Here is a 26,844-nt window from a genome sequence, read left to right on the forward strand (position 1 = left end):
TCCCACACAAACAGCATGTTGCATGTATGCATCATCTGTAGTCTGCATCTGCAGATCAGTTTCTTCTATGACTAACAAAAAGATAATTTTTTCTGTTTTAAACTTCTTGGTGCTGATAACAAGGCAGGAAATACAAACCATCTGACTAAAACTTGCAATAAAAACAATATCAAGCCTATCTAGGTGGCGAAATGAGTTGCACTCATTTTAAGGTTATCATAATGTACAGATGCAAAGTCTTACATAAATTAAGTCAGGCATGATCATAAAAAAAAAAAGTGGAATACGAAAGAAGAATTCACTAACAAATAAACCAACCAACCAACCAACCCTGCAACATTTTCAGTAAGATTAGAATTGATAATAAGTCTTGTCTGTGCATAAACACTTTTCACTAGAGATTTTGCCTTGGCTGCAGCAGACCTACTGCATCTTCTCTTTAGAAATAACATTAAATAAACTTTAAAATTGATCTAAAAAGAAACACAGTTCAACCGAACAAAAGACTGTCCTGAATGTAACAAACACAAAAGTCACACACTGCTCAAAAACCCTTTACTGTACACGCAGCTGGCCAGGCATTTACTGGCTTTCAACTATGCCAACCAATTCTGAAAATAAATTATTTTTATAACCCTTGAAAATATTAAAATGCAGGGTTCCGATTGCATACTTTCATAAAGAATTAATTCCCTAGAATTGTCTGACAGCAGCAGACCCGTTGAAAATAATCTACCCTGTAGAGTTGTGAAGAAGCCATGGGTAAGGGGAGAAGTATTTTCCCCCTTACACACATACTTTATTTTCAAAAAGTAAATAAACACAGAGGTTGTAATAGCAGTAATGACCTTGGCATGGCGCATTTCCAGAGGAATAGCTAACTGTCTGCGATAAAGAGCCTGAAGTGAACTTACTCCACTGGCTGTGAATCCCAAGGAAATGCCCTGTGCCTCGATAGTGATTGCTGAATTGTACACTGCTGTTCTGCGAAAATACAACACCCTCTTGAACAGGGGCGGGTAATTATTTTGGGCAGAGGGTTGCTTACTAACTTTCGGCAAGCCATCAAGGGCCGCATGACAGGCGGCCCAGGGCAATTTAATATTAATTTTCTAATTTTTGGGGGGGCCCCATGGGCTGGATAGAGTGGCCTGGCGAGCCGCATCCAGCCCCCGAGCCACATTTTGCCCACCCCTGCTCTAGAAACTAGGAAAGATGGAAGACTTTTGCTTCATGATGCGGAGATGACTATTAATTTTTACTACAACAGAATCATTCCTGATCAGAAAAGAGTGCTTTGATAAATCTAGGTACACTAATCGAGGGCTTTTAGTGCAATTTTTTTGTAGTTTGTTTTCAACTTTATATTCATTGTTCATTCTTTTTAGATTGACAGATCATTTCCATCTTGAAACATTAACAACCTTATAACTTATGGGCTTTTAGGGTTTCTGATATAGTCAGTATTTTTTATTTTTAAATTAATAGCTTACTGAGAGAACACTGACTGGAAAAATATTTGCTGGAAAGAAACGTCTTAAATATTCAGCCCTGCTGATCTCAAGGATAGAAGGAGCACTGTTAGTGTTTTAACTAAATGTCAATCTTGAATGGAGGGGAAAGGGGCAGAGAGAAACATGGCATTTGAAGGAAATATCTTCCTTGCTACAAGTACCACACTATTTATCCCCAGCCTCAGTGTGGCTGCTTGTACTCTTATCAGGAACCTAGTTCATAAGGATAAAAATAGTGGGTCCCATAGTTGCAAGATTAGCTGAACCTCTACCTGTTTTGCTCGTCTCTCTGGGTGCATCAGTAAATCCACTTAGGTTTTGGGCTTTCTGCTGTGACTATGCCCTGAGGTGAAATTTTCTAATTCCCCTACCTGGGATCCTGGGCTACAATGCTCCGTGTAAAAGCAGCACTCACCCAGCAGGTCTGGCTACATTTGGCACCTATAGTGGTTCTCCTCAGGAGTTTGGACCAATAGCTTATATAATTGCCAAGACAGCCTTCTTAAAACCAAAGTAATGTCTATTTTCACAGTTGGAACAAAAAATAAGAGAAATGGAATTTTAAAACAAAATATTCTACATCCACATCTACCCATTCTAAAAGTCCTGCTGTGCTGTGACTGGAGTCTAGATATGCCTCCATTCTTCAGAAACCCCTAGAAAATATCTGTCAGCCTAAGTTACATACAGCATTCACAATTTATCATTTAGCAGGTTTGTGCCATTTACAGGACAACCAAAATGTTCAGATTCTACACTAAAATACAGGTAGGAGAGATCCTATTAGAACTGATTTTTAGAAGAGGCAACTACAGCAAATCCTACCAGATGTGCCCTTTATTTTAAAGGGCTGTATTTATTCAAAAGTATGTGGAGCACTTATGGCTAACTATACAAAATGTATTGTACTTGGAAAGGTAAAAAGCATAAAATTGTGAATATGCAACTTAAAAAAATTAAAAACCACAATTAAAAATGTGTGGACAACCAAGCAATGTGCAGAAGAGCAGAGGAATTTTGCACAGAGACAGAGGCAAAGAGAACGGAACAACACCAACACCTTACAACATTCCAACCTCAGACCTGATGAAACTGAAAGCAGCAACCAATCCTCAAATATCATCACTCTCTCCACACACACGCTTACCAAAACTGAAAATCTGTCCTTTCGAAAGGCCTAAACTTCTGTCCAGAAAAATACCCTACTAAAATACTTAAATGTGGAGAGCTAGAAGAATTCTTCTGATACATCCGTGTAATAGTAAGGGCTTTGCTAAGTGCTCATAGCAAGAGTTTTGTATGCTGACTCCATAGTAGGCATTATAGCACGTAGCTTCTTGCTCTGTAAGCGTGACTGGACCATGAACCTAGATAGTAGAATGTTGTAATACAGCAGAATGTGGTAAACACCAGGTGTGTTGGATCACGACTCATCCCCAAATTCTTAGCTTGAGATCAACCAAATCCCTAGTTCAAGATAACGTTATTTACTCCAGACTATATAAGCTGTACATTCTTAAATTACGGGGAGTTCCTCAACTCTGGCAAGAATCCTGACTTGCGCAGAGCCCGGCACAGGCTATTGCATCCCCAGGATCAGGACATTCCAGGGCCAGGGGAACTATGCAGGGTGGCTGCCTAGAGCTGATGTGAAGTGATCATCCTCTCTACTCTGTCCTATTGCCTGCCTCTGCGAGTATCCTTAAATAAAGCTTTGCAAGAGTGAGAACCGTGAGTACGTCCTTTGTTCAAGCACGGGGAATCTTCTGAACCCAGTAGTTCATTCCAAGACAACTGGTGTCAGAGTAGGATTCCCCTGACGTTTGACCTGGACCTATTTAAGAGGCTACGGAGGGGGAAGGAAGAGGGATCGGAAAGAAGGATGCCGGGTTGGCCAGATATTGGGTTGTGGTATGGGGTAGCAAAGGCACTCTGTAAATTGAGTCCATCTGTTTATTGGAGTAAGGAGGAGTGCCCTGTAACTCCTGCTGAGGTACAACAGTGGGTTGAGAAGGAGCTTAAGTCTGAGGGGGAGAGTGGTGCTAGATGCACTGTCCCTTGGCTGCTCCTTACAGTGCTTGAACTTCTGAGTACACAAAATGCTCGTCTGCAGGAACAGCTTGATCAAGCTGTCTGTTGGCAGACACCTCTGAATTTAAATGAAGCAATATTGCATGAGTTATGTTCTAAACAACTTGATTCTGCCTCCCCTAACCATTCCTCCTCCCCGCCAGAGCTGGTCTCCCAGGCGTCTAAGCTGGAGGCAGCTCCAGCGACGACAGGGATACCTTTACGGGATGCTAGGAGGATCACAGGTCGGTGGATAGATCCGGAAGAGTGGGATGAGAATATATGGAGTGATGAGGGTGAACATGCTGAGAGTCTGGCTAGTGGGGAGGGCCAACGTGCATTTGCACGACCAGTACATTATGATTGTACCACTCAGGGACCTGCGGGAGTCAGCAGATCCTAGGAGATCAGGGGGTACACAACAGCAGAATTGGGTACCTTGGCAGAGAAATTTCGACAAGGGCTGAAAGAGGGACTGAAAGCATGGATATTAAGGGTACTTGATGAAGGTGGTGCACATGTAAGTGTCACTGTAGGGGAATTGAAGGCATTAGAAAATCTGACAAGAGACACTCTATACAATGCTACAATGCATACTGCACAAGTCCCAGCGAGCACCTATGTTCTACTATTAGATTGGTGTATAGAATGCTGGATGGATAGGTGGCCAGAGAGGGGAGATCATGATGACTCAGGGCCACAGTCTTGGCAGACCATGGAGGAGGGACTGGGGATTTTGCAGGAAGAAGCAATGCAAAATTGGATGTATGGGGGGCGGGTAGGGAATGGTCTAGAGAATATGCCTTTTACATCTCAGATTAAGAATTTGTTAATCAATACTGCTCCTTCCCATTTGCGTGCCCATATATCCCTCCTATTGGCGGAACAACAGGGGAAAACGGTCGGGGACATAGCTGCTAAATTGTTACAGAATACTCCTCATGTGGAGGCTGGGGGTTCACAAATGCGGGCGGTTCAGAAGCAAGCAGACAAGGAGCAGGGAGGGAATAAAAAGCTGTTAACTCAACGGGATTTATGGATCTGGCTCATAAGCCACGGGGTGCCCAAGGAAGAAATTGATGGGCAACCCACGAAGGTTTTGGTGCAGAAGTATCAGCTTTTAAGTAGACAGAGGGCTCTTGCAGAGGGAGTCCAACCCTCATTCCCCCCCCCTCCCCGTTATACCCTGATTTGAAGCAGTTTCGTACTCCCCAGCCACAATGACATAATGGCCAAGGTCCCTTCTGCCAGAGTGCGAGCCTCCCCCGGCAGGGGGACCGCACACCATATGCCTGAGTGACGGAGGAATGGCCAGCTGGAGGAGTTCAAACTTTTCTAGGACTATTAGATACTGGCTCTGAAATTACCAATATACCAGGAGACCTAACTAACTTGAAAGGAGAAAAGATGCTTTTAGGAGGATATGGGAATGCGTCTGTGACTGGGTGTCTGGTGACTGTGTATATTACTGTGGGACCCACCAAACGCAGATTAATGTGGGTAGTGGTATCACCTATTCCTGAATGTATTGTAGGGATTGATGTTCTAGGGGAATGGGAAAATATCCAAGTAGGCACTCCGAACAATATCAGACGCTTATTGGTGGGTCATGCTAAGTGGGAACCCCTGGAACTACCGATTCCCCACCAAATTGTTAATCTTAAGCAATATCGAATTCTGGGTAGGAAGGAAGACATTACCAAGACGATCAAATGCTTGCAGGAGGCGGATGTACCGGTGCCCGTTAACTCGCCGTTCAGTTCTCCTGTCTGGCCAGTTCGCAAACTCGATGGGTCGTGGAGATTGACAGTAGATTATCGGGAGCTTAACAAAGTAGTAGACCCGATTTCAGTTGCGGTACCAGATATGGTTTCTATGTTAGAGTGCTGCCTCCGGCGAACGGTACGCTGTGATTGACTTGCCTAATGCCTTTTTCTCTATCCCTCTGCATGCAGATCATCGAGCTCAGTTTGCTTTTACTTGGGAGGGACAGCAATACACTTTCACTGTGCTTCCACAAGGGTATTTAAACTCCCCTGCTTATTGTTACAATATGGTCAGACGTGATTTAAGTGAGATTTCTTTGCCTGAAGGAGTGTTAGCCAAACATTATATTGATGATGTAATGCTAATAGGCAACACCCTGAATCCTGTGGCCGAAGCTCTAGAATGTGTGGTGAAACATACGCGGGAGAGGTGGTGGGAGATAAATCCACAGAAAATTCAAGGTCCAGCCCAAAATGTAAAATTTCTGGGAGTTCAGTGGTCAGGACCTACTAGAGATATTCCACAGAAAATAAAGGATAAACTACTCTCTCTCCCCGACCCTACTACCAAAAAAGAAGCATAAAGACTGATCGGGCTTTTTGGATTCTGGCGCACCCATAGCTTACCTTGGGATATTGATGCAGCCCCTGTATAAAGTAACACGTAAAGCTGCTGCTTTTGAATGGGGAGAAGAACAACGCCAGGCTTTCAATGCTGTAAAAGCAACTGTACAGACTGCTCTGCCCCTGGGCCCCTATTCAGAGTCTGACCCTATTACATTAGAAGTGTCAGTATATCAAGATCATGCATCATGGAGTTTGTGGCAGACTCCCATAGGGACACATCAGAAGCGCCCATTAGGCTTTTGGACTTGGAAATTATCTGACGCAGACAGTAATTATACCCCTTTTGAACGGCAGTTGCTGGTGTGCTATTGGGTATTGGTTGATATGGAATGAATAACTGAGGGGCATGAGATTTGTGTTAGACCAGAAATTCCCATAATGCAGTGGGTCATGCAGGACTCCATCTCTAACAGAATAGGGAGAGCCCAAGAGTCCTGCATTATCAAATGAAGTGGTACGTACAAGAGTGCGCAAATGGTGTAAGCAAACTTCATGAAGAAATAACTACCCTGCCAGCACCAGTGGAAGGTGGACCGGATTTGTTACCTGTTGCAACCTTGCCCACTCCACTCGCCTCATGGGCCCCTCGCTACGATGATCTGCTGCCTGACCAAAGGAAGGCTGCCTGGTTTACAGGCAGATGAATTACGCCTTGTTCGAGCATCTTTAGGATTTCCTTATGGATTCCCCCATGAAGATGATGTGGTATTGGGTGCCATTTCTCTTGTACTATCACTCCAGGAGGCGTTATTATCGTGTGACAGACATCCTGGACCCAACCAGACTCTGCGGAAAATGTCCTTGAATTCATGCACCATTGTTTGCATTTCATATTTCTGGAGCATCAATAAGTCTTCTGCCTTTGACTGCAGCTCCTAGTGTCACTCCTTGAGGACCAAAGTCCTCCAGATCACCTTCTGAGAACACAGCCCACCCCTCAGGATCGTGCCAGGTTCATGCGAATGTAGCTAGAAGCACTAGAACCCTCTGTCCGGGCTCAAACTCCCTTTCTCTGGCATGGGTGATGTACTTTTCCTTTTGCCAGCACTGTGCTTCACACACGTTATGCCTGGCGAGGTCCTGGGTGACCTGGACCCATTGCTGAAATTCTTGTTGGTGGGCAGTAAGGTTCCTCACCCCTTCGGTATCCTGCTTTTAGTCCTCCCACAGTATTTTCAGCAGACCCCTAAGGCAGTGGCCCAGTATGAGGTCAAACAGTGAATGCTTTGTTGCCTCTTGGAGGGTGTCCCAGATCATGAATAATACCAATGGGAGAAGCAAATCCCACTTCCACGGATCACCCTGTATACACCGTCGAAGCATACATTTTATGGTGCCATTAAGACGCTCGACCAGGCCGCTGGTCTGGAGATGGTATATGGAGGTCCAGAGCTGCCTAATGCAGAGGGGTGTGGCATACGACTCGTAATACTCCCGACATAAAATTCTGCCCTTGGTTGGTGAGGATTTCTTTCGGTATCTCCATCCTTGCAATCCATTTCATGAGTTCCTCCACTATCCAGAGCACGGTCACAACCCAAAGTGGTGTTGCCTCAGGGTAGTGAGTGGCATAATCGATGAACACCTGTATGTACAGGTGTCCTGCACTACTATGGGGCAAGGGTCCGACTACATCTATTGCTACCCTGGAGAATAGTGTATCAATGACGGGTAGGGGCTGGAGCGGGGCCCGTGCTGGGCGGTCTTCTCTTGCCTTCTGGCATTCAGGATACGCTGTACACTGGAAAGCAACCTCTTCTCCCAACCCTGGCCAGAAGAACCACTTGGTCACCCTGGCAATGGTCTTATCATGACCAAGATGTCCCCCCATGGGGCGAGTCTCCATATTATTTGGCAGAACCGGGTAGGGACTACTAAGTGCATTCCCTGCTGTTCTGCCATATTCCTTCTCTGAGCCCGGTACAGAAGGTGATTCCTTACCTCAAAATATGAGTTTCCAACCAGCGTCCCTGTCTGGCCATCCCTGGCATCGAGGGATTGAGTCCTGAGTGTCTGGAGCTCTGGGTCTTCCTCCTGTGCTTCCCTAAACTGCGGGCTACTGGCCACATCGTGCGGGTTGACTTCATCAGCGTTGCCCGTTGATCCCTCTTCCTCATTAAGTTCTCCTGCCTATCCTTCATGGTCTTTGATTCTTCAACGCTCTACTTCAATGTCTCGGATCCGCTCTAGTGTGTCATAAATGGGCGCCCAATCTCATCTGATCAACATATCACATGCCAGCCAGGGTGCCACGCCCGCTAACAGCTCCCCCTGGTATTTCATTACCCAGAGCTGGACCCATTGGTGCATGATTTGCTCAGCTTTTCCATGCATACATGCCACCCTCACAGGATTTGCCTGGCGGTTCCTCCAGGATGTGATGATGTCAGCCCGTACTAACGATTGCGCGCAACCAGAATCCACTGTGGCTTCGACGGGGCGATTTTCTACCCATGCGTCCACGACCGGGTGCCCCCAGATGGCGTTATCTGCTCCCGAGGTGTAGCTACAATCCACTGGCTCGCTTGCATCTGCCTCTTTGTGTCTCTGTTTGTCCCCTTGAGGAATTGTTGGGGCACCATCATTCGCTGAGACCACCCGGGCATTCTCGGGAGAAGTGACTTGTTCTTCCACATTGGAAACAGACTGTGTCCTTCAGATTGCCCTTGGAAAAGGGTAACCTTTGTTCTACCTCTCTAGGGGGTGGAGTCACCTGAAAAGTGGTTCGCTTCTCCCGGCTGTACCCCGCCTTTGATGCAGCAAATGCTTCGGCCAGCTTCAAGGCCTTTTCACAACTGTGAGGGGAGTGCTGAAGGACCCAGCACGGAGTTCATTCCTCCAGATCATTCTGGAACTGTCCCAGCAATACTTGGTCCGCTAAGGCATCCTGGTCATAGACTGTGGGGCTCAGCCACTTATTCAAGAGATTCTGCAAAAGCTGCAACAGAATCCTGGGTCATCACTCGTCCGGCCCTTTCCTAGCCCAGAACAGCTTCTGATAATGCTCTGGGTTGATCTCGAGCCTATACAGGATCGCTGCTTTGACTTGATCATAGTCCCAGGCTTCATCCCAAGGAAGAGCCCAGTAGGCCGTTTGGGCTTTACCAACGACAAGCACCCACAATTGGCTACCTCAATACCCTTTGTCTAACCCTGTCATAATTGCATGGCACTCAAAGGCTTCTATGTATGCCTCCAGGTCATCCTCCCGGGTCATCTTTGGCATTTTAAATGTAGCCAGACTATAGCATAGCCAGTTTTACTGGTGGTCCATCATTTGCTGCTGGGCTGAGCACACCCGGAGGGGCTGTCACTGCCAGTTGCATTGTGCTGATCTGTCTCTGCCGGGTCTCCTTGGTACTTCCCAGCCAATGCACCACTTTGTGCCCGCCTGGTCTCAAGTATGCATTCGTGAGCCGCCTTGGCACATGCGCCCGAAAGTGGCTGTGAAGTGGGTGTCACCGACCTTGGAACGAATCCACAATCACCTGGGGGGAAACCCAGAGACTCGCCTGCCATGACTTCAAGGATACCTTCAGTGGACTCACTTGGATTGGCTGCAACCCTGGACGGGTCTTCGTGGGGCTCCACCTCCCCTATACCCCATCCATGCGCCAGCCTCTAAGATGTCCCTCGATGTTCCTAAGGCTCACCCTCCAACGTCACCCCTTCCTTCTGGAGTTGCTCAAGGCCACCCAACGGACCTTTGGCTAAGCCCAGTCACTGGCTGAACTCCTGCCTTTGGAGTGCCGCCTTTGTCCCTGCCCTTACCTTCAGGACCTCTAGAGGCACTCCTGCCCTTGCCTCAGGGCCTCTCGGGGCTGATCCTCATCAAAGGAGTTACAAGGAGAACCACGTGCAAAAGGACAAAACATAGAAGAAAAAGTGTAAAGAAAAGGATTTTGCCCGTAATCCAGAGTAGGGTCTGGTCTGCCTCTTTCTGACTCATGGCCCCTTTGGATTATGGTCTTCGTTGTCCCTTGACATCATCCAGCATCCTCGCTCCCGCTGGAGGCCTTCTCTGATGCTCCAGCTCTGTGTCCCTTGCTGCACACCAGGATTGTGAATGATCAGCGTGCAAAGAACCCTTGGAGTGCATCCCCTTTGGTGCTCCCCCGGCATCTCCCTCAGTGCTGGCTTTTATTCCGGCTGGGCAGCGTCCAAGGATGACATCACCTGCCCATGCCAGCTCAAGCCGGAAGTAGACGCGGCTTACAAACCGCATGGCCGTTTGGAGCCAGCGCAGCGTGGCTGCCTCTTCATCTCCTGAAAGGGGTAAGGTAACCCTAGTTTCAGGGCTTTTTGTGCACAGGTGAGCTGTCCCATTCCCTGTCTCACCACCGGGGAGGGGGGGGGGGCAGCGTCTACCAGTGACTATCCTCCCAGGACACAGGGGTTTTCAACCTTTTTTAATCTAAGTACCCCTGGTACGAAGGCAGCCAGACGGGGGGGGGGGAGGGGGGGGCGGCTGCGGCCAGATGGCCAGTGCATGTGAGCTTCCCCACCCTACAGAGGGGTGCCACTGCCCTCAACCTGCCCCGGCCCTGGTCCTGGAACATAGCGGCACTCCATCTCTGCCCACCTGCACGTACCACCTAGGACTGGTGCAAGTACCTTGAGGGGTATGCATACCCCTGGTTGACAACCCCTGCTCCAACAGATATGTTATAGACTAGACAGTGCCTTCCTACATATTTCATTCACCAAGCAGGAAAACCTTTCAATAGCAGCCCTTCTGGATGATTAAAAAAAATGGTATATGTACTCCAGGCTGAGGGGCCTTAACAAATATGTCAGTAATGCAGGGCTTCATGGGGCTGGAGATATAACTGACTGGTGTTAAGAAAGAGACTAGGTTTAATAAGGGATGCAGGGAAAAACTTAACCCAAGGAGAAAAAGACGACAAAATTAGCTTTTCAATGGATTACGTATGAAAACAAAGTTTAACTTTAGTTTTAATAGCCAATTTATAATGTACATTGTTTTAAGAACAAATATTAAAACTGCTAATGAACATCAAATTTTGTCAAAGTAATTTGTTTTATACATAATTTTATTTCATTATACTACTTTGTTTCACCCTTTTCTTTTTTGGTCTATGACCAAAGCTAAATGTGGAATGATGGAGTAAACAGCAAGAAACCATTTCCAGAAACAGCTTACAAAGGGGTTTAAAACACTATGCTAAGCAGCTTCAATTTCATTCTTTAATTTTTCTTGGCCTGCATACAACACTTTCCACATTAAATCAATTAGAAACTAAGATAGATGGCCTCATAGAAAACATGCTGGCTTCTGTTAAAATCATGCTGGCAAAAAACCCCAAAAGATTTGCCCAGAATTAGGAAATGTAGCCTGGCTACAACTACTGTCTCTATTTTACAATTCTGACATACAAGTCAATACACATGACACTCTTATTAAATGGTAGTCATTACAGAGAAACGCAAAAGAAAAATGTTGTTCTCTTGATAAAAGACATAAAAGTAAGCCCAATGTTGTGTACAATATAAAAAAAAATCATGCAATATTACAGGTTTCTCAGGAACTATCATTCTGGAGCCTGGTAACCAAGTTAAACACTGGCATTATTTATTTATACTCTGATAACACCTCAAATCCTCAGGCTAGGCACAATGAAATAACACACAGGAAAATAACAGTCCTTGCCCAAAAGAGCTTACAGTCATAATCAGCAAACACCACAGTGAAAGATATAAGATTTGAACGAAACAGTCGTTTGGCCAGGTCAGGAAGATGATACTAAAGTAATAGGATGCATACATTTCTTAGTAATCAGGATTATGTACCAGCCTACATGTATGCATTTCTCTGAAAATTTAAACAAATAACCACTGAAAGAAATAGCTGATGAATGAATAGGTAGAAATAAAGTTTAATTTAACAGAAGGAAATGTTTCAGAGCATTCTACAGAAATGCCTCCTAGAAAGAAAACAAAGCAAAAAGGAAATGTGCAACACTGAGAAAACCGTTTCAATCAACCTTACCTCAGCCTGGCAAAGTGCATGAAGACCTTGTAATACTAAGGCAGCAGGAGTAGCTTGATCAGGCTTTGTGCATTCATTCAGTACCTGGGAAATCGCAGCCAACATATCTGCTCCATGCTGGTAGGGCCTAGAGGAAAATCAACATTATATGAAGGTACAAGCGTATTTTTAAAAAAAATCGGCTTGATAGCCCAAAGCTTCTTGACATAAAAAATATTTTCAAGCATATATTTTTCTGCACAGAAATAACTCCTGTTTAATCTTCAGTGACTCTGTTTTTATCCAATCTTTTCATCTCTCAATATCCTGTTTTTAAAAAATGAATGCTACTACTTTGGCAATTCCCCTTGTTAATTCTTTAAAAACTTTGTATAAATACTTTCTGGCCATGATATATACAGAATGTTTATGCTTTCTATGTTTTCTTTCACTATCCATTAAGTCATTTCTACTGTCTTACATATAGTCTCCTTTGAACTTTTAGCTCTAATTATAGTGTTTGTTTGGCAGCAAATGTTGTAGTTACTGTTCCATTGACATTTCCCTTAACCAATTTTCAGTTTCCTGCAAAATTTGCTTGCCACTTCCTGAAAAAAAATTTTTTGAATGAACAAAATTGATCATATTTCTTGTACCCAAAAAAGTAAAGTTGTTTTCTAAAGTTGCTTTTGTGTACATGCAAGGTATGTGGCAAGAAACTTCCCAGGTTTATCGTCTTCACTGAGAATTGGCCTCCAAAAAACTTAGTGCAGGAGTTGCCAACCTGTGGTACATGTGCCACAAGTGGCATGGTCAGTATGTGTGTGTGTCATGTGACAGGTTGGGAACAGAGCAGGGAGAACAGCAGCAGACAGAACAGGGAACAGAAAGCAAAGCATTAAATTAAGGAGGCAGCAAAGGGCAATCAGCAGAATGCACAGCAGCAAATCAGGCAAGGGAACCAAGTAACACTTGGAAAAGGATATGGGGCTTAGCTTGTGATATACCTGACAAAAAGTTTGGCCCCCACTGAGTTAGTGGAAGAGAAAGAAACTACAGAGCTGGTGAGAAAAAAAAAACAACTTTTTTTTTAAAGTTTTGCATCAGTAGAGAAAGGAATCTGCATTAGGTTTTAAAACAGTACTGATGAGAACTATGTAGCACCTGATGTTCATAGATACAACCAGAATACTTTCCATAAAGTCTGACCTCCTTTATAATACCAGCCACAGAATTTCACCTAGTTACTTCTGTATCAAGTCTAAAATCTTGCATTTGACTAAAACAGTTGTTCTTAACATTTTTAGACTCAAGAGGAACTTCTACATGTGCCACTAATAGGCAGCAATAAACTTTGGGGTTTATTGCTCTGCCTCCATAGTATATTGCTCCGCCTCCACAGTATACTGCTCCTAGGAAGTTCCCAGGCACACGGTTTACACATGCACCCAAGAACAGCACGTTGAGCTGAATCGCAGAAGCCCTGGCTGGCAGAGGGCCCAGGGGATCAGCTTGCCAGCCTGGGGCTGCTCCATCTGAGCTCAATGTGCTGTGAAGGGGCTGGCTGGGGCACAAGGGTACTTTAGCATGCGGCTAGCTGGCAGGCAGCCCACACACTGAAATACCCTCATACCCCTGCCAGCTGGATCAGCATCTACATATGCAGTGTTATGCATGAAAAAACTCCACAGCAGGCTAGGACCTGTAAATACAAGTCCTAGCCTGCTGTGGAGTTCATTAGTTTCATGCACCCTAATAAGGGTACACATGTAGACACTGAGACATTTACTGCACAGTTAATTAAGCAAATGCTTAGTAAACATCTTGTGTAGACTCATGGTACCCCCTTAGAAAATATGTTGGCTCTTAGTTTTCACTTGTTTTTTGACCACAGAAAAATAACAGACTAATTCTTCTGTTGCAAAGAACTCAGAAAGGGCACAACAGGTGAGAATAGTTTTTAACATCATGGATTTCTATCTGAAATCTCTGGGTTCATCTTGCACATCATGCTTGCACACCAACCAATGATAACATTGTTTCCCCTAGTGCCCCCCAGGATAACAAGGAATAACAGCCACAAGTTGTTGGAGAGTAGGTTTAGATTAGACATCCGTAAGAACTACTTCACAGTTAGGGCGGCTAGGATCCGGAACCGACTTCCAAGGGAAGTGGTGCTGGCTCCTACCCTGGGGGTCTTTAAGAAGTGGCTTGTTGCCTACCTGGCTGGGGTCATTTGAGCCCAGTTTTCTTCCTGCCCAAGCAGGGGGGCAGACCTGAAGATCTACAAGTTCCCTTCCGACCCTACTTCTATGATTCTATGAAGTCAGGAAATGAAAAAATGCTGGTTCTTACAATATCCTTCACTCATTCGCACTGCATATATAGGGAGTGTTCTAAATGATGAATTATGCTGTTCAAGTGGATTTATTACTTGGAGTCTTAAAAAAAGAGATCTAATTTTTACTTAAAATTTTGACTTAAAAAATAAGTTTAGTTACACGTTACCGTGGTAAATCCAGGAATCACTTGGTGACTGACTTGCACTATGCAGATGTTCAAACCTCTTGATCATAATGGGCATGTGTAGATGAAACAGGGGCCCTACACTGAAGTGGTAGGTTTTTAAAAACACTGCTTCAATTTAGGGTGAAGTAAACCCCTCTGTCATGTACACCTGGCAGTGGGGAGGGGAGGGTAAGCGAAACGGTCCCTGGGCTGGGGGGGGGGTGCCAGGAGAGAGGTGGGCTGGTGTTTCCCTCCGTGGCAGCAGCGCTCCTGCTGTCCAGGCAGCACCTGTAAGCAGGCACCAATTTCAGGTGATCCGGGGGGGGGGGGGGGGGGGGGGGGGTGCGGCACCACAGCCACACAGGGAAAGACTGGGTCCTCACACAGCTCATACAGAAAGGCAAACTCCAGGGTGGGGGTGGAAAAGAAGAAGATCAGGCTCATTGCTTTTTTCTCTTCAATGGAGCCTGCCTTCCAGGGCTGCTGCCAGGCTGCCTGCAGTCCCTGAGCCACACGGAGCCCAGTGCTTTGTGCTGCGGCTGTAGGGCAGTAAACTAAAACTCCTCAGAGGTGTTTTAGTTTGCTGAGCCCCAAAGTCATTTAAGGCACATTACACCACCGAATGTGCTACAGCAGCTGGAATTAATACACAATACACTGTTGACACATGCAAACACCAACACCATTAAAGTGGTGCAAAAGCATTTAACCCACTTTAAAGTGTCGTGCACATGCTGCCCCTCGTTTCATCTACGGATGCCCAATAGTTTCTTATGAATTTATAATCTCTAGATGAAAGCTTGGTTCCATCAAAATCAACAGCACAATTCTCTTTGACTTCAACTGGACCAGGATATCACCCTGGGAATATATTAAAGAACTTTCATTTTGCCAAATCTCATGATTTGATGAAGAGGTGTGCAATATTTAGTGTTCTCCCCAAAATCTCATCCCACAGATGCTAAGTGAGGACAGTCAGTGCATGTCTACACAATCTCACTATCATTCTAGCAAGCACATGCTATGTGCAGACAACATCTAAAACAGTAGCACAGACATGCCAAGAGCAACAATGGCTAGAGACAGACATTCAAAAAGCCCAAGCCTGAATTGATTCAATCTTTGCAGGTTAGTCTAACCTATGTAGACTGAATTGATTTGCAAGTGAATAGATATTCACTTGATTCTAGAAATGCAGGCACATGCCTACAATGGCTCAGGCTAGCAGAAGCTGCCAGGCTGAAGCTTCCCCCCACCCCCTGCCACCTGGCAAGGTGCAGCAGGGGCAGGAGTGACAGCAAAAGGAACCACTGGAGGCAAGGGGAGCAGAGCAGCATGGGGAACAGCTACACCAGAAGCTGTGTGCTGGCTGGGGCCAGCAGGGCTGTTCTGCTCCCCTCACCTCCAGCAGCAGCTCCTGCTCATGCTGCGCTGCTCTAGGGTGGAAGCTTCAACCTGGCAGCTTCTGCCCAGCACATGGAGCTCTGGCTCCAGTTCTCGGATGCCTTCCACCTGCTCCACCTACCTGCAGGGGCTGCTCTGCCTGCCTGATATGATGAGTAGATGGAAGGTATCCGGGACCTGGAGCCAGAGCACCGTGCTTCCCACCCAGGCACCCAGAGTGGCAGGGTCAGGTGTAGCAGTGAAAACTGGAGGTCAGGGAGGCAGAACAGCCCTGCTGACCCCAGCCAGCACACAGTTTGTGGTGAGGCTGCAGAAGACAGGGTGTTGCACAGGACAGGGGGTGCAGTGGCGGTTGCAGACATATAAGCCCTGTGGCTGCCCAGGCCATTCTACCAGGCCATTCTACCAGGCTGTCACAGAGCGACAGCTGACTGGGAAAGGCCTTGCCCCAGGACAGCCCCACTAGGCCTTTACCAGCCAACTGCAGCTCCATGCCAGCAGTTCCTGGCCTGTGCGTGGGTATCTGGGAGCAATCCCGCTGCACAGCTCCCACAGTTCCAGCCTGAGCCGCAGCCAGCTGGAAAGGGCCCTGCCACTGTGGTCCAGCCTAAGCTGGCCCCTCCGCATCCACCTTCAGCAATGCCCGTGGGTCAGCTCGGCTCAGCCCCCAGCCACAGGCAAGGGAGGTGGACAGCAGATTCACGCTGGCCAGCTCTAGAGTTGGAAAAAACCTGCTTCCTCCTGGCCCTATGACCTTGAGATCCACAGAAGTACAGAAGCAGCACAAAGGAGCTGAAAGAAAAGTATACTTCTTTATTGAAAGGTAAGAGCTTAAACTGCTCTAAATTCAGTATATTAAACTATATTTTAGTTGCATTAGTATATTTTTTCATAACTTATGTAATTCATAATTGAATTCCTACTAATCTGATGTTTTATGACAAATCACCCAACCTTAGCAGTGAAGTGAGGCCTGAAGGGCAGGGAAGTTGTTCACAGTTAACTCTGAGGAGGCCTCTCCTCCATCCATTACTAAATTTGTACATGCTGTAGCTTGGTGTTTATATATGCAAGCTAGCCACTAAATTACATTTTTCTCTTTTCTTCCTCAGCAAAATGGTGCAACCAACTTCTAGCATGTGGAAACATTTCCACACTGCAAGTTATTCTGATAAAAATATGTGATTTGCAAATACTATCAAATGAAATATGCATTTCCAAATGCTACTACAGCAACCAAAAAAATCCTTGTATGTAAGAAGCATCCTGAACACAGGAGGAGGGGTGGATGTCGTATACTTAGACTTCAGGAAGGCCTTCGATACGGTATCCCACCCCATACTGGTGAACAAGTTAAGAGGCTGTGATGTGGATGACTGCACAGTCCGGTGGGTGGCGAATTGGCTAGAGGGTCGCACCCAAAGAGTCGTGGTAGATGGGTCGGTCTAGACCTGGAAGGGTGTGGGCAGTGGGGTCCCGCAGGGCTCGGTCCTTGGACCGATACTCTTTAATGTCTTCATCAGTGACTTGGACGAGGGAGTGAAATGTACTCTGTCCAAGTTTGCAGATGACACAAAGCTATGGGGAGAAGTGGACACGCCGGAGGGCAGGGAACAGCTGCAGGCAGACCTGGATAGGCTGGACAAGTGGGCAGAAAACAACAGGATGCAGTTCAACAAGGAGAAATGCAAAGTGCTGCACCTAGGGAGGAAAAATGTCCAGCACACCTACAGCCTAGGGAATGACCTGCTGGGTGGCACAGAGGTGGAAAGGGATCTTGGAGTCCTAGTGGACTCCAAGTTGAACATGAGCCGGCAGTGTGACGAAGCCATCAGAAAAGCCAATGGCACTTTATCGTGCATCAGCAGATGCATGACAAATAGGTCCAGGGAGGTGATACTTCCCCTCTATAGGGCGTTGGTCAGACCGCAGTTGGAGTACTGCGTGCAATTCTGGGCGCCACACTTCAAGAAGGATGCGGATAACCTGGAGAGGGTACAGCGAAGGGCAACTCGTATGGTCAAGGGCCTGCAGACCAAGCCCTACGAGGAGAGACTAGAGAAACTGGACCTTTTCAGCCTCCGCAAGAGAAGGTTGAGAGGCGACCTTGTGGCTGCCTATAAGTTCATCACAGGGGCACAGAAGGGAATTGGTGAGGATTTATTCACCAAGGCGCCCCTGGGGGTTACAAGAAACAATGGCCACAAGCTAGTAGAGAGCAGATTTAGATTGGACATAAGGAAGAACTTCTTCACAGTTCGAGTGGCCAAGGTCTGGAACGGGCTCCCAAGGGAGGTGGTGCTCTCCCCTACCCTGGGGGTCTTCAAGAGGAGGTTAGACAAGTATCTAGCTGGGGTCATCTAGACCCAGCACTCTTTCCTGCTTATGCAGGGGGTCGGACTTGATGATCTATTGAGGTCCCTTCCGACCCTAACATCTATGAATCTATGAATCTATGAAGGTATTAAAAAATCCCTCATGGGTGTACATGAAGGTAGATCATGATGCAAGTAGCTATTTCCAACGTTCTTGGTCCAGAAGTCCTCCTACTGCTGCTTCTTTTTCTTCTATAATATCAGCATCACAAGGGGTTGCCCAACCAACATCCTCAAGAAACCAAATATTTCAAACACCTGTATATAAAAGACTCTCCAAATAGCTTCATTTGTAGACAAGATGACACCTGAAGATCAAGGAAAAAACTGACCAAGCTCTTGCAAGACCAATATATTCTGGGACGCCGTTGTCAATAACTGAAAATGCTACTGGCAGGAAACTTTTAAATTACTAAGACCATCATACTGTTTACCCACCAGATACTCTTTGAGGAAGCCTCTTTTAAAATCAGAATATGAACGTGTAATGCAATCTGTGCAAGGAAAGAATCAATGAAGCACCATGTCTTGCAGTACTTACTGGATAGACAAATGTGTGGGGAGAAGCAATCATGAACTTTGTGATAACAACACCTCAACCAGTCTTTTATAGAAGCATTGAAACAGGAGAAAACAGGCATACTGCAGAGTATATCAGTAATAAAATATGTGAAGTCCTACAGAAGATTGGGAGTGGTAAAGTATTTGCTTTGCTGACTGACAAGGCAAGTAACATGAAAAAAGCATGGAAGATCATAATGGATAAATATCCACATATTACTACAATAGAATGTGCATCCCATGAGGTAAACTTGCTTCTTAATGACATCGTTAAGTTGGACACTCTGCAAAAGATCTACAGAAGAGCAAAAGAAGTTATAAAACATGTAAAAGCTACTCATATTGTAGCTGTAGTCTTTAAGAAGCAGCAGGAAGAAAAGAATGCAAGGAATAAAATAGTGACTCTCAAACTCTGTAGTAAAAATTAGATGGGGTGGAGTGGTGATCTCATTTGAAAGTTTACTAAGAAACAAAGTAGCTCTTCAATAAACAGTAATAGAGGATCTTAAAGTACCCAAAAGTGTAAAGAACACTGTCCTCAATGAGGATGTCTTCTGAGTTTAGCTGCAGAACTCCCTGAAGATTCTAAAGCCAATTTCTTCAGCAGTCACTGCATCTGAATCAGACAGTGCACTTTTGTCAGACATTCCTTACCACATGGCCCAGATAAAATCAACTGTCTTTGAGAATCTATGTGCTGCTTACAAGTACAGAAGAAAGAAAAGTGAAAGACTTTATTAACAGATGGGAAGAATTTTGTTGTCAATCAATTCATGCTGCTGCAAATCTCTTGGATCCAAGATTCAAAGGAAGAAGTGTTAGTGATGATTAACTGCATTTGCACTTGATTACAAAACAAGCAACACGCTTAGGACTTGATGTTGGAAATGTACTTTCAAATGTTGGAGAATACAGAACATCTTCAGGTATTTGGTCCAGGAATGCAGTCTGGGACTCTGCCAAGCATATCCCTCCTGCAACATGGTAGCAAGGCCTTTGCACAACACAGCTTCTGACTCCTCTTGGCTCTCACCTGCTTCAGATTCCTCCATCTTCTGCAGTATGTGAAAGAAACTGATCTATGTTTGGAAATACACCAAATCAAGAAATAAACTAACATGTGCAGAGCAGAGAAGCTTGTCTCAGTCCAGACAAACTGTCAGTTTTCGGAAGTCCATGAAGATGATGAAAATGAAGGATCAGAAGAAGCAGAAACTGCTGACACTGATAGCTCAGAAAATGAGACTGATTAGAAGAAGTTTAATGTAGCAAAACTTTTATTAAATGATTCTTGGGGTTTTTTTCCTTTTTTTTCCCTCAGCCCTTTTTCTAAAAATGAGTGCTTTCTGTATCTGTTTGACACTGTGGAGGAGACTAAGTCCAGAATACATAATAACTTCCTTTGTTTTACTATAATGTTGATGGTGCCTTCTAATTTGAGCTTTAATTTTTGCCTGCTTCTTATAAACTGGCAAAAACTAAGCGATCCTAGGTTCCTTATAGTTCAGCAGATGTAACAAAAATGTTGTAACAAAAATTAAAAACATTTTAAAGTAAATTTAATTAGTAAATTTGTAATTGTCTGAATGATCTATACTTTTAAATTTAATAAATATACCAAACATGATAATTTTATGAGCAAACCAAGTTATACATAATACATTTTATGTTCTTAAAGCAGCAAAGTGAATTTAGATCTGTAAAGGGTCCTAAGAAATTAAATATTGCATATATTTAAATTTTCCCAAAAATTCAATTTTTTTCCAAAAAAAAAAAACCAGGAAAAAAACCTTTTTTTTTCCCCCCACGGCTTCAAAATTTCTGGAAATTTTACATCTCTAGTCCGGCCAAGTCCCTGCCCCTGCTCAGGCTAAAGAGAGTGGGGCCAACTCTGCTCTCTGGAGCAGATACCACAACTCGGCCCAGGGCTGGAAAGCATGCTGAGATGTTGGGGGACATTGGTTTAACTTAAACCAGGAAGGGGTCTGGGACAGAAATGTCATAAACTGATTTGACATAAATCAGTTAAGTGTGATACTACATTCAACCAGGTTATCTTAAACCAGTTTCAGCCATTTTGAAACTTGTTTAAATGCACTGAATTTATGTCCTGTTACAGGTTCAAACAAGTTTCTGATCATTTAAACCGGTTTATGTGTAACCTCTGTCCCTAGCCAACAAAGCAGCTGCACAGACAATACATAAAGAAGGGATGTTGTGTGCCTTTTTGCAGCAGCCATGACACAATACCAAGATGATGTAGACAAGCCCTCAACATGTCAGTTGGGTACATTGTTCTTTACATACACCAAAATCCCTTTAAACAGTGGTTCCACATCAGCATGTGAATGCAGGACAAAACAGTGGAATCAGTAATCTAGTTCTTACTTTATAATAAACACCAAGTACATTTTGGAAAATGAGCCAAAATTACAAAGTTCTTTTTAAAAAGATCCTGAGGAATTAAAATTCCTTCTCAAGTTTGTTTTGAAGCATCGCTTTAAAAAAAAATAAATCAATGTATATGTTCTTACCATTTGTCTTTTTCATATTTCTACTTTGTTCAGAACAAAATGCATGCAATGTGTATTATACTTACCAGTTACCAAGATATTGCATCTATTACAGCTATGAAAAAGTACATATCCCACAATTATAACAACAGGCTACTTAGAAGCCATTAGCATAACTTTCCTTTAAACATCATGCACCATCTCTGCACTGAAACAGGCTGGATAACAAAATGTTGTGTAATTAACTCTTCTTCTTACCTCTGTCTACATATATCTCTGATAGACGCAGCTTTAGCAATTAGCTTTTCCCACTGAATATCCTTGCCAACAGACAAAGAGGGCATGTCAGACATTGCCATAAACCGCTGCAGTTCTGGGTAAACCCGATCCTAGGAAAAAACTGACTTTTAAAATAATATGTAATTAATTTTCTGTACATTAGTGACAGGATTGTATGCTGCTAAAACCTGTGCACAGCTTCCTAAATGAACATTTATATTGCAAATCATAGTATATTTTTCTTCAGCAGTGGAGATGAATGCTATGATGGGATGTAAGTAGCTTCTGTGAACAGAATCCACATTGTTTGGCTTTTTACCGTAAACTAAGCAGCAAGCTACTATGACATAACCAAATGTAAATGACTTATCACTCATCTCTGGTACTTTTGGTGCATTATGCAAAAAGCAAAATGATGTCTTTTACACACAAAATTATTTCATAATTTTATTCCAAGGCTCAATGTGATGCATAATAGGTTCCATGAAAGGCCAACTTTAGAAGTTGTTCAGTACATGAGAATTAATAAGTATATCACTGACACCACTTGCTTTCCACTGCTAACAATTAGGCCCTAGCATAAACAATTATCCAAAGCCTTCTCTAGTTAGAAGAAGCATGTTAAAATAGTTTCTTCAGCAATTTATCTTATACTGCACAATTTTTCTAACCTGTCTCTCCCATAAAGATGTCATCAGGCGTAAAGAAACAGCTCTAAGCTTTGGTGTGTTCCCCAGAACCTGTATTACACGTAGAATTTGAGCAACACAAATCTGAAAGAGATTTTTTAGGACATGGTTATGTTAATATCCTTGAACAAGAAGGTGTCTATAAATCTTCACTTGCCGTGAATACCATAAGTAAATAATTAAGCCTACTGCAGTGTCAGGAAGAAACAGAGTCATTTTCTGATAAATTGTAAATTCATACTGATTTTAAAATCCAATGAAAATGTCCATATAGATACAATAATGATATAATGTTGATAGCTGAAGCACAAGACATACTTCATCCTTTAAAACAAATGTCAGATCCCATCATAAATATTAACATGCTATGTAGACACTTACAAATAAATTTAAAATTATGAGCAAGTTATATTTATATATTTATATATATATATTTCTGCATCTGCTATTGCATGCAATTTAACTACTCGTTACAGGTACACTTGTTTCATTAAAAAAATATTTCAAAGGAAGTTGAATTTCTCTTCATACTGACCTTATGCACACCCAGAGTAGGCAAAGCATACAAAATATCGCGATACAGCACAGGCTCCAGTGGCCTTCCCAGTTTAAACATCAAAACTGGGATTAGATTTGGGACCTAAAAAATACATGGAAAGTATTTATTCAAAAGCATTTACTGCTGGCATCAAGGAAACCAGATGTTATTGACATGGTAAATGGCCGACGGGAAGACCAGCAATGAACCCATGAGAACACCCAACACGTCACTCTTGTTGCATTAAAATGTGTACTCATGAAAGAGGGAGGAATAAAAAACTGACATATCAGAAGACTCATTTATTGCTTTTTTTCCTCCTCTCAGTTGTTCTCTTAGAATTGACATATCCTTTAGAGCCACCTACAATCATGGGGGAAAATCTATTACAATTTTTATAATAAATATTTTATTAATGTAAGAAATGAAGTAATATGCACCAAAATAAAAGTGACAAGAAACTTTACATAGCAGTTTTCAGCACAAATAATCAGTAACAAATTAGCCTTACTCCATGGACAGGAAAACTGAATCAGCAAAAGATTAAAAGGGACATGCTCACAGTCATAAAATATAAAAATCAGTGAAAGAAATCGAAGCCATGCTTTTTTTTTTTTTTTTTAATTCCCAGTCACATGTTCTAACCCTGGGCAATGCTACTCATATAGCACATATTTCAGCTGAGCTTTCATTTTGGAAGTTGTGTCAGAAGATTTGTTCCAAGAGCTTAACACTTCATACTGTTCAAGCCCAAAAACCTAATGACTGCCTCAGAGTATTTGCAATATTCCATATAGCTATTATTTAAAATAAATGTATACATATTAACTTTTTACTGGTTTCATAATAATAAATACAGATTTTCAGTGTCATTTTAATATGTAAAGAAATATAAGGTTTTCTCACTGTCTGCTTACAATAAAATTGTTTCAACACCTTGAACATTTACAAAGTTCTCACTTTCTTCTGAATCTAATTTCCATAATTAATTTTAGACATTCTGAAAGGAGCAGACAGGCAAAGAAGATCCCCAAGAACAATTCCCATTCCATGTCAGTGAAGAAAGAATTCAAATGCAGATGCACCATTACACTAGAATTCTAATACCACTGTTACAATTTTCACCATATAGTATTAATGTAAATGATTATTTATTGAATTTTTAATAGACAACAGCATTTTTCTGAAGTATTGCCACCACAAAATGAAACGGATGGAAGTGGCATGTCATTTAACTCCCAGTTTGTCTTTCTTTTAGCTATTGTTTTCACAAAATTATACTATCACGAAAATGAATCTCTCATTTAAAATAATGTATCAAAGGATCCTGTCATTCTCTTACAGAGAAGTAAAGCATGCTAGGAAATTCAGTATTTAGTAATATGTGACTATGCTTATTTCCACATCCTCTAGATTTTATACAATTATTTTCATTATGCTGTCAGCCAGGTCTGCAGAGTTCTCCATTTCAGTCATAGGATTTGCTTCCTGAGTGGATCTCTTTCAAGTGTTTTTCTATTATCTTAAACAACTGTAACTTTAGAACTTATTCAAAGAGCACAAGATTGGGCAATTTTGTGTGGCTTCGAAACAGGAGGATAAATTCAAAGAAACCCCATACTTATTTGCAATGATTAGACTGGCTCATATAAGAGACAGAGGCCATCAACCTAAATCCCTCAAAACAGCTGTAAGCCAAATAGATCCCAAACCTCTCTGAAAAATTCAGCACAGTGTAGACAACCTTTAACACGTGTAGGAAGTAGTACTTTTGACCATTACTGTAGGATTCCACAGTAGCTTTCTCCCAGTAACCCATGCATACAATGGTATGCCTTATCCTCAGACCCGAACATGAATATCTTGTATTTAAAAGCTTGTCCATCTCAGCTGTGCAACTGGTTCAATAAAAGATACCCTAAGAAATCCTTGCCTCTTGCATAATTCCTGGACCACCATAGCGACAGCTCACTCTAATGTAGCTTAACCTGACAACATGTAGAAGATCCCTTTCTATCTCACAAAAATAACTTATCTAGTAATAGGAAGGCAATTTCTATTAAGTGAGCTCTGGGATTTTCACAACCACCAGATTGCAAATTTCCATGTGCAAAGTTTAGACAGGATCCCAAACAGGACCTCAGCTTATTTTGCAAATCATCATTATCTCCATAATGGATTAAATTAAAAGTCCAGATAGGAACTTTCGCACATTTGTTAAGTCTGAAGCATAGATCCAAATTCCAAAATTTGCATCTGGGAATCGCATACAATATTTATACAATTAACTTAAGTTTGAAAGACAATTCTTATAGGCTTTCTCTTCTTTTTTTGAATCCCCTAGTGCAGGGGTTTTCAACCTTTTTTAATAAGTGTACCCCCAGCGGCCAAATGCAGAGCTGGGGGTGGGGATGGGGAGGAGGGAGGATGAGGGCAGGTGGCACACGGCTGGACCTACACAGCCCACAGAGGGACACCTCCACCCCACCACTCCACGGGAGGCAGCAATACGGGGTGGTGGCGCTCCATCCCTGCCCACCTGCATGTACTCCTTAGGGCCTTCCCAAGTACCCAAAGAGGTATGTGTATCCCTGGTTGACAACCACTGACCTAGTGAAAAGAGTTCTTTAAAGTAAAAAGATTCTCTCCCTACCAATTTTTTGGAGAAGGGACTCATGTGAACATTAGATTGTAACAGGCCTCTTGGGCCACTAAGTCTAGTCCCCCACTTCCACAGGATATCATTAACCTAAGGAATCTGTCACTTCAAGCCCTCCCCTGAAACAAAAAGGAATAACACCACCAAGATCACCCTAAAATCTGAGATAGATAAAAGCACTATAAATGCCCTACAACCACATAAGGAAGTAGACAGTTAATATATGATAGAAGATCCGAGAAAAAGGACCATGGCGCCTCATACTACAGAGGAAGACCCCCTATGTACCAATCCAACAAAGTAAAATTTCCTTTGCAACACAAAATTCCATTGTCAGTATGACCATAAGTGAAAGAGTGAGACCATCTAGCCAGGAACCTCTGAGTTTCCAGTGCTGGTAGAAACAAAACACCAAGACATCTCATTTAAAAAAGTCACCAGCCCTAGCTACGGCCAACATCACAAGGCTTGAGAGGAAGGTTGGGAAAAAAAACAAACACCCAAAAAACAAAACTTGCAGAAACCAGTAGTTTTTACGAGAAGAAAAAAATTCCTTCCTGACACTCCTTGGCAACCAGAAAAACCCTGAAATCTGGGATTACCAATCTCCCACACACTACACTGCTACCTTGTTAACCTAACCTGGAGACGGCAATTATATGATTCTACATCATAAAAACAAATGGTGTGTCAGAACACGTTGTCCTATCATACCATCCCTTCCATAAATGTATCTAGTTCAATGTTAAAAGAGATTCAGGTTCCTTGTCCCTACTAGAGAGAGAGTGTAATATAGATTTCTGATCATTAGAAATCTTTTTCTAATTTCCAATCTAAATTTATCATAATCAATTTCTACTCATTTGACCTTGTGCCCATGCTGTTTTTCAGCCTAGAACATTCTTCACTCTCCCAAAAATTCACCCCATGTATATCCTTTAATAGAGTGATCACGTCCCGTCTCAAACTCCATTTTATTACACTAAACAAGCTAAGCCAAGCCAAGGGTGGGCAAGATCCAGCCTGCCAACTGATTTTTATCCAGCCCACATGCAGGCGGGTGGCAGCACCACACAGCATACCCTGGATGTGCCATGCATGGACCCAGGCCTCTGTTGGCAGGAGGCACCTAGGGCCTGCAAGACCAGACTCCTTCTCTCAAGCACTGTGGGGGATGCAGGATAAAAGTAGCCGTGCTCATCCAATACCAGTGGAGCCAGGCAGGTGGGCAGGGCCGTTTCCACTAAACATCCCCAATGGTGCCAGCAGAGGTCAGAGCTGGAGCCTGAGCATGGCTCCTCCAGCCTCTGCCCACAGGGGAAGGAGCTTGGCTGCGGGCCTCCATGCTGTCC

The 26,844-nt window shown here is 43.5% G+C and overlaps 1 protein-coding gene across 5 annotated transcripts in view; it reads right to left on the minus strand.

Moving 5' to 3' along the window:
• FOCAD (focadhesin) overlaps positions 1 to 26,844 on the minus strand; it is a 290,506-nt gene that overhangs the window by 127,448 nt on the left and 136,214 nt on the right. For all 5 annotated transcript variants that reach the window (XM_059724664.1, XM_006266820.4, XM_019480766.2 and 2 more), the window contains exons 12-15: positions 22,831 to 22,935; positions 22,278 to 22,379; positions 21,586 to 21,716; positions 11,988 to 12,114 (exon numbers count right to left, since the gene is read on the minus strand). In XM_059724664.1, coding sequence (XP_059580647.1) covers positions 11,988 to 12,114; positions 21,586 to 21,716; positions 22,278 to 22,379; positions 22,831 to 22,935 — 465 coding nt within the window. The remainder of the gene's footprint in view (positions 1 to 11,987; positions 12,115 to 21,585; positions 21,717 to 22,277; positions 22,380 to 22,830; positions 22,936 to 26,844) is intronic.

The sequence above is a fragment of the Alligator mississippiensis genome, chromosome 3, assembly GCF_030867095.1.
Source record: "Alligator mississippiensis isolate rAllMis1 chromosome 3, rAllMis1, whole genome shotgun sequence".
NCBI classification, from domain to species: domain Eukaryota; kingdom Metazoa; phylum Chordata; order Crocodylia; family Alligatoridae; genus Alligator; species Alligator mississippiensis.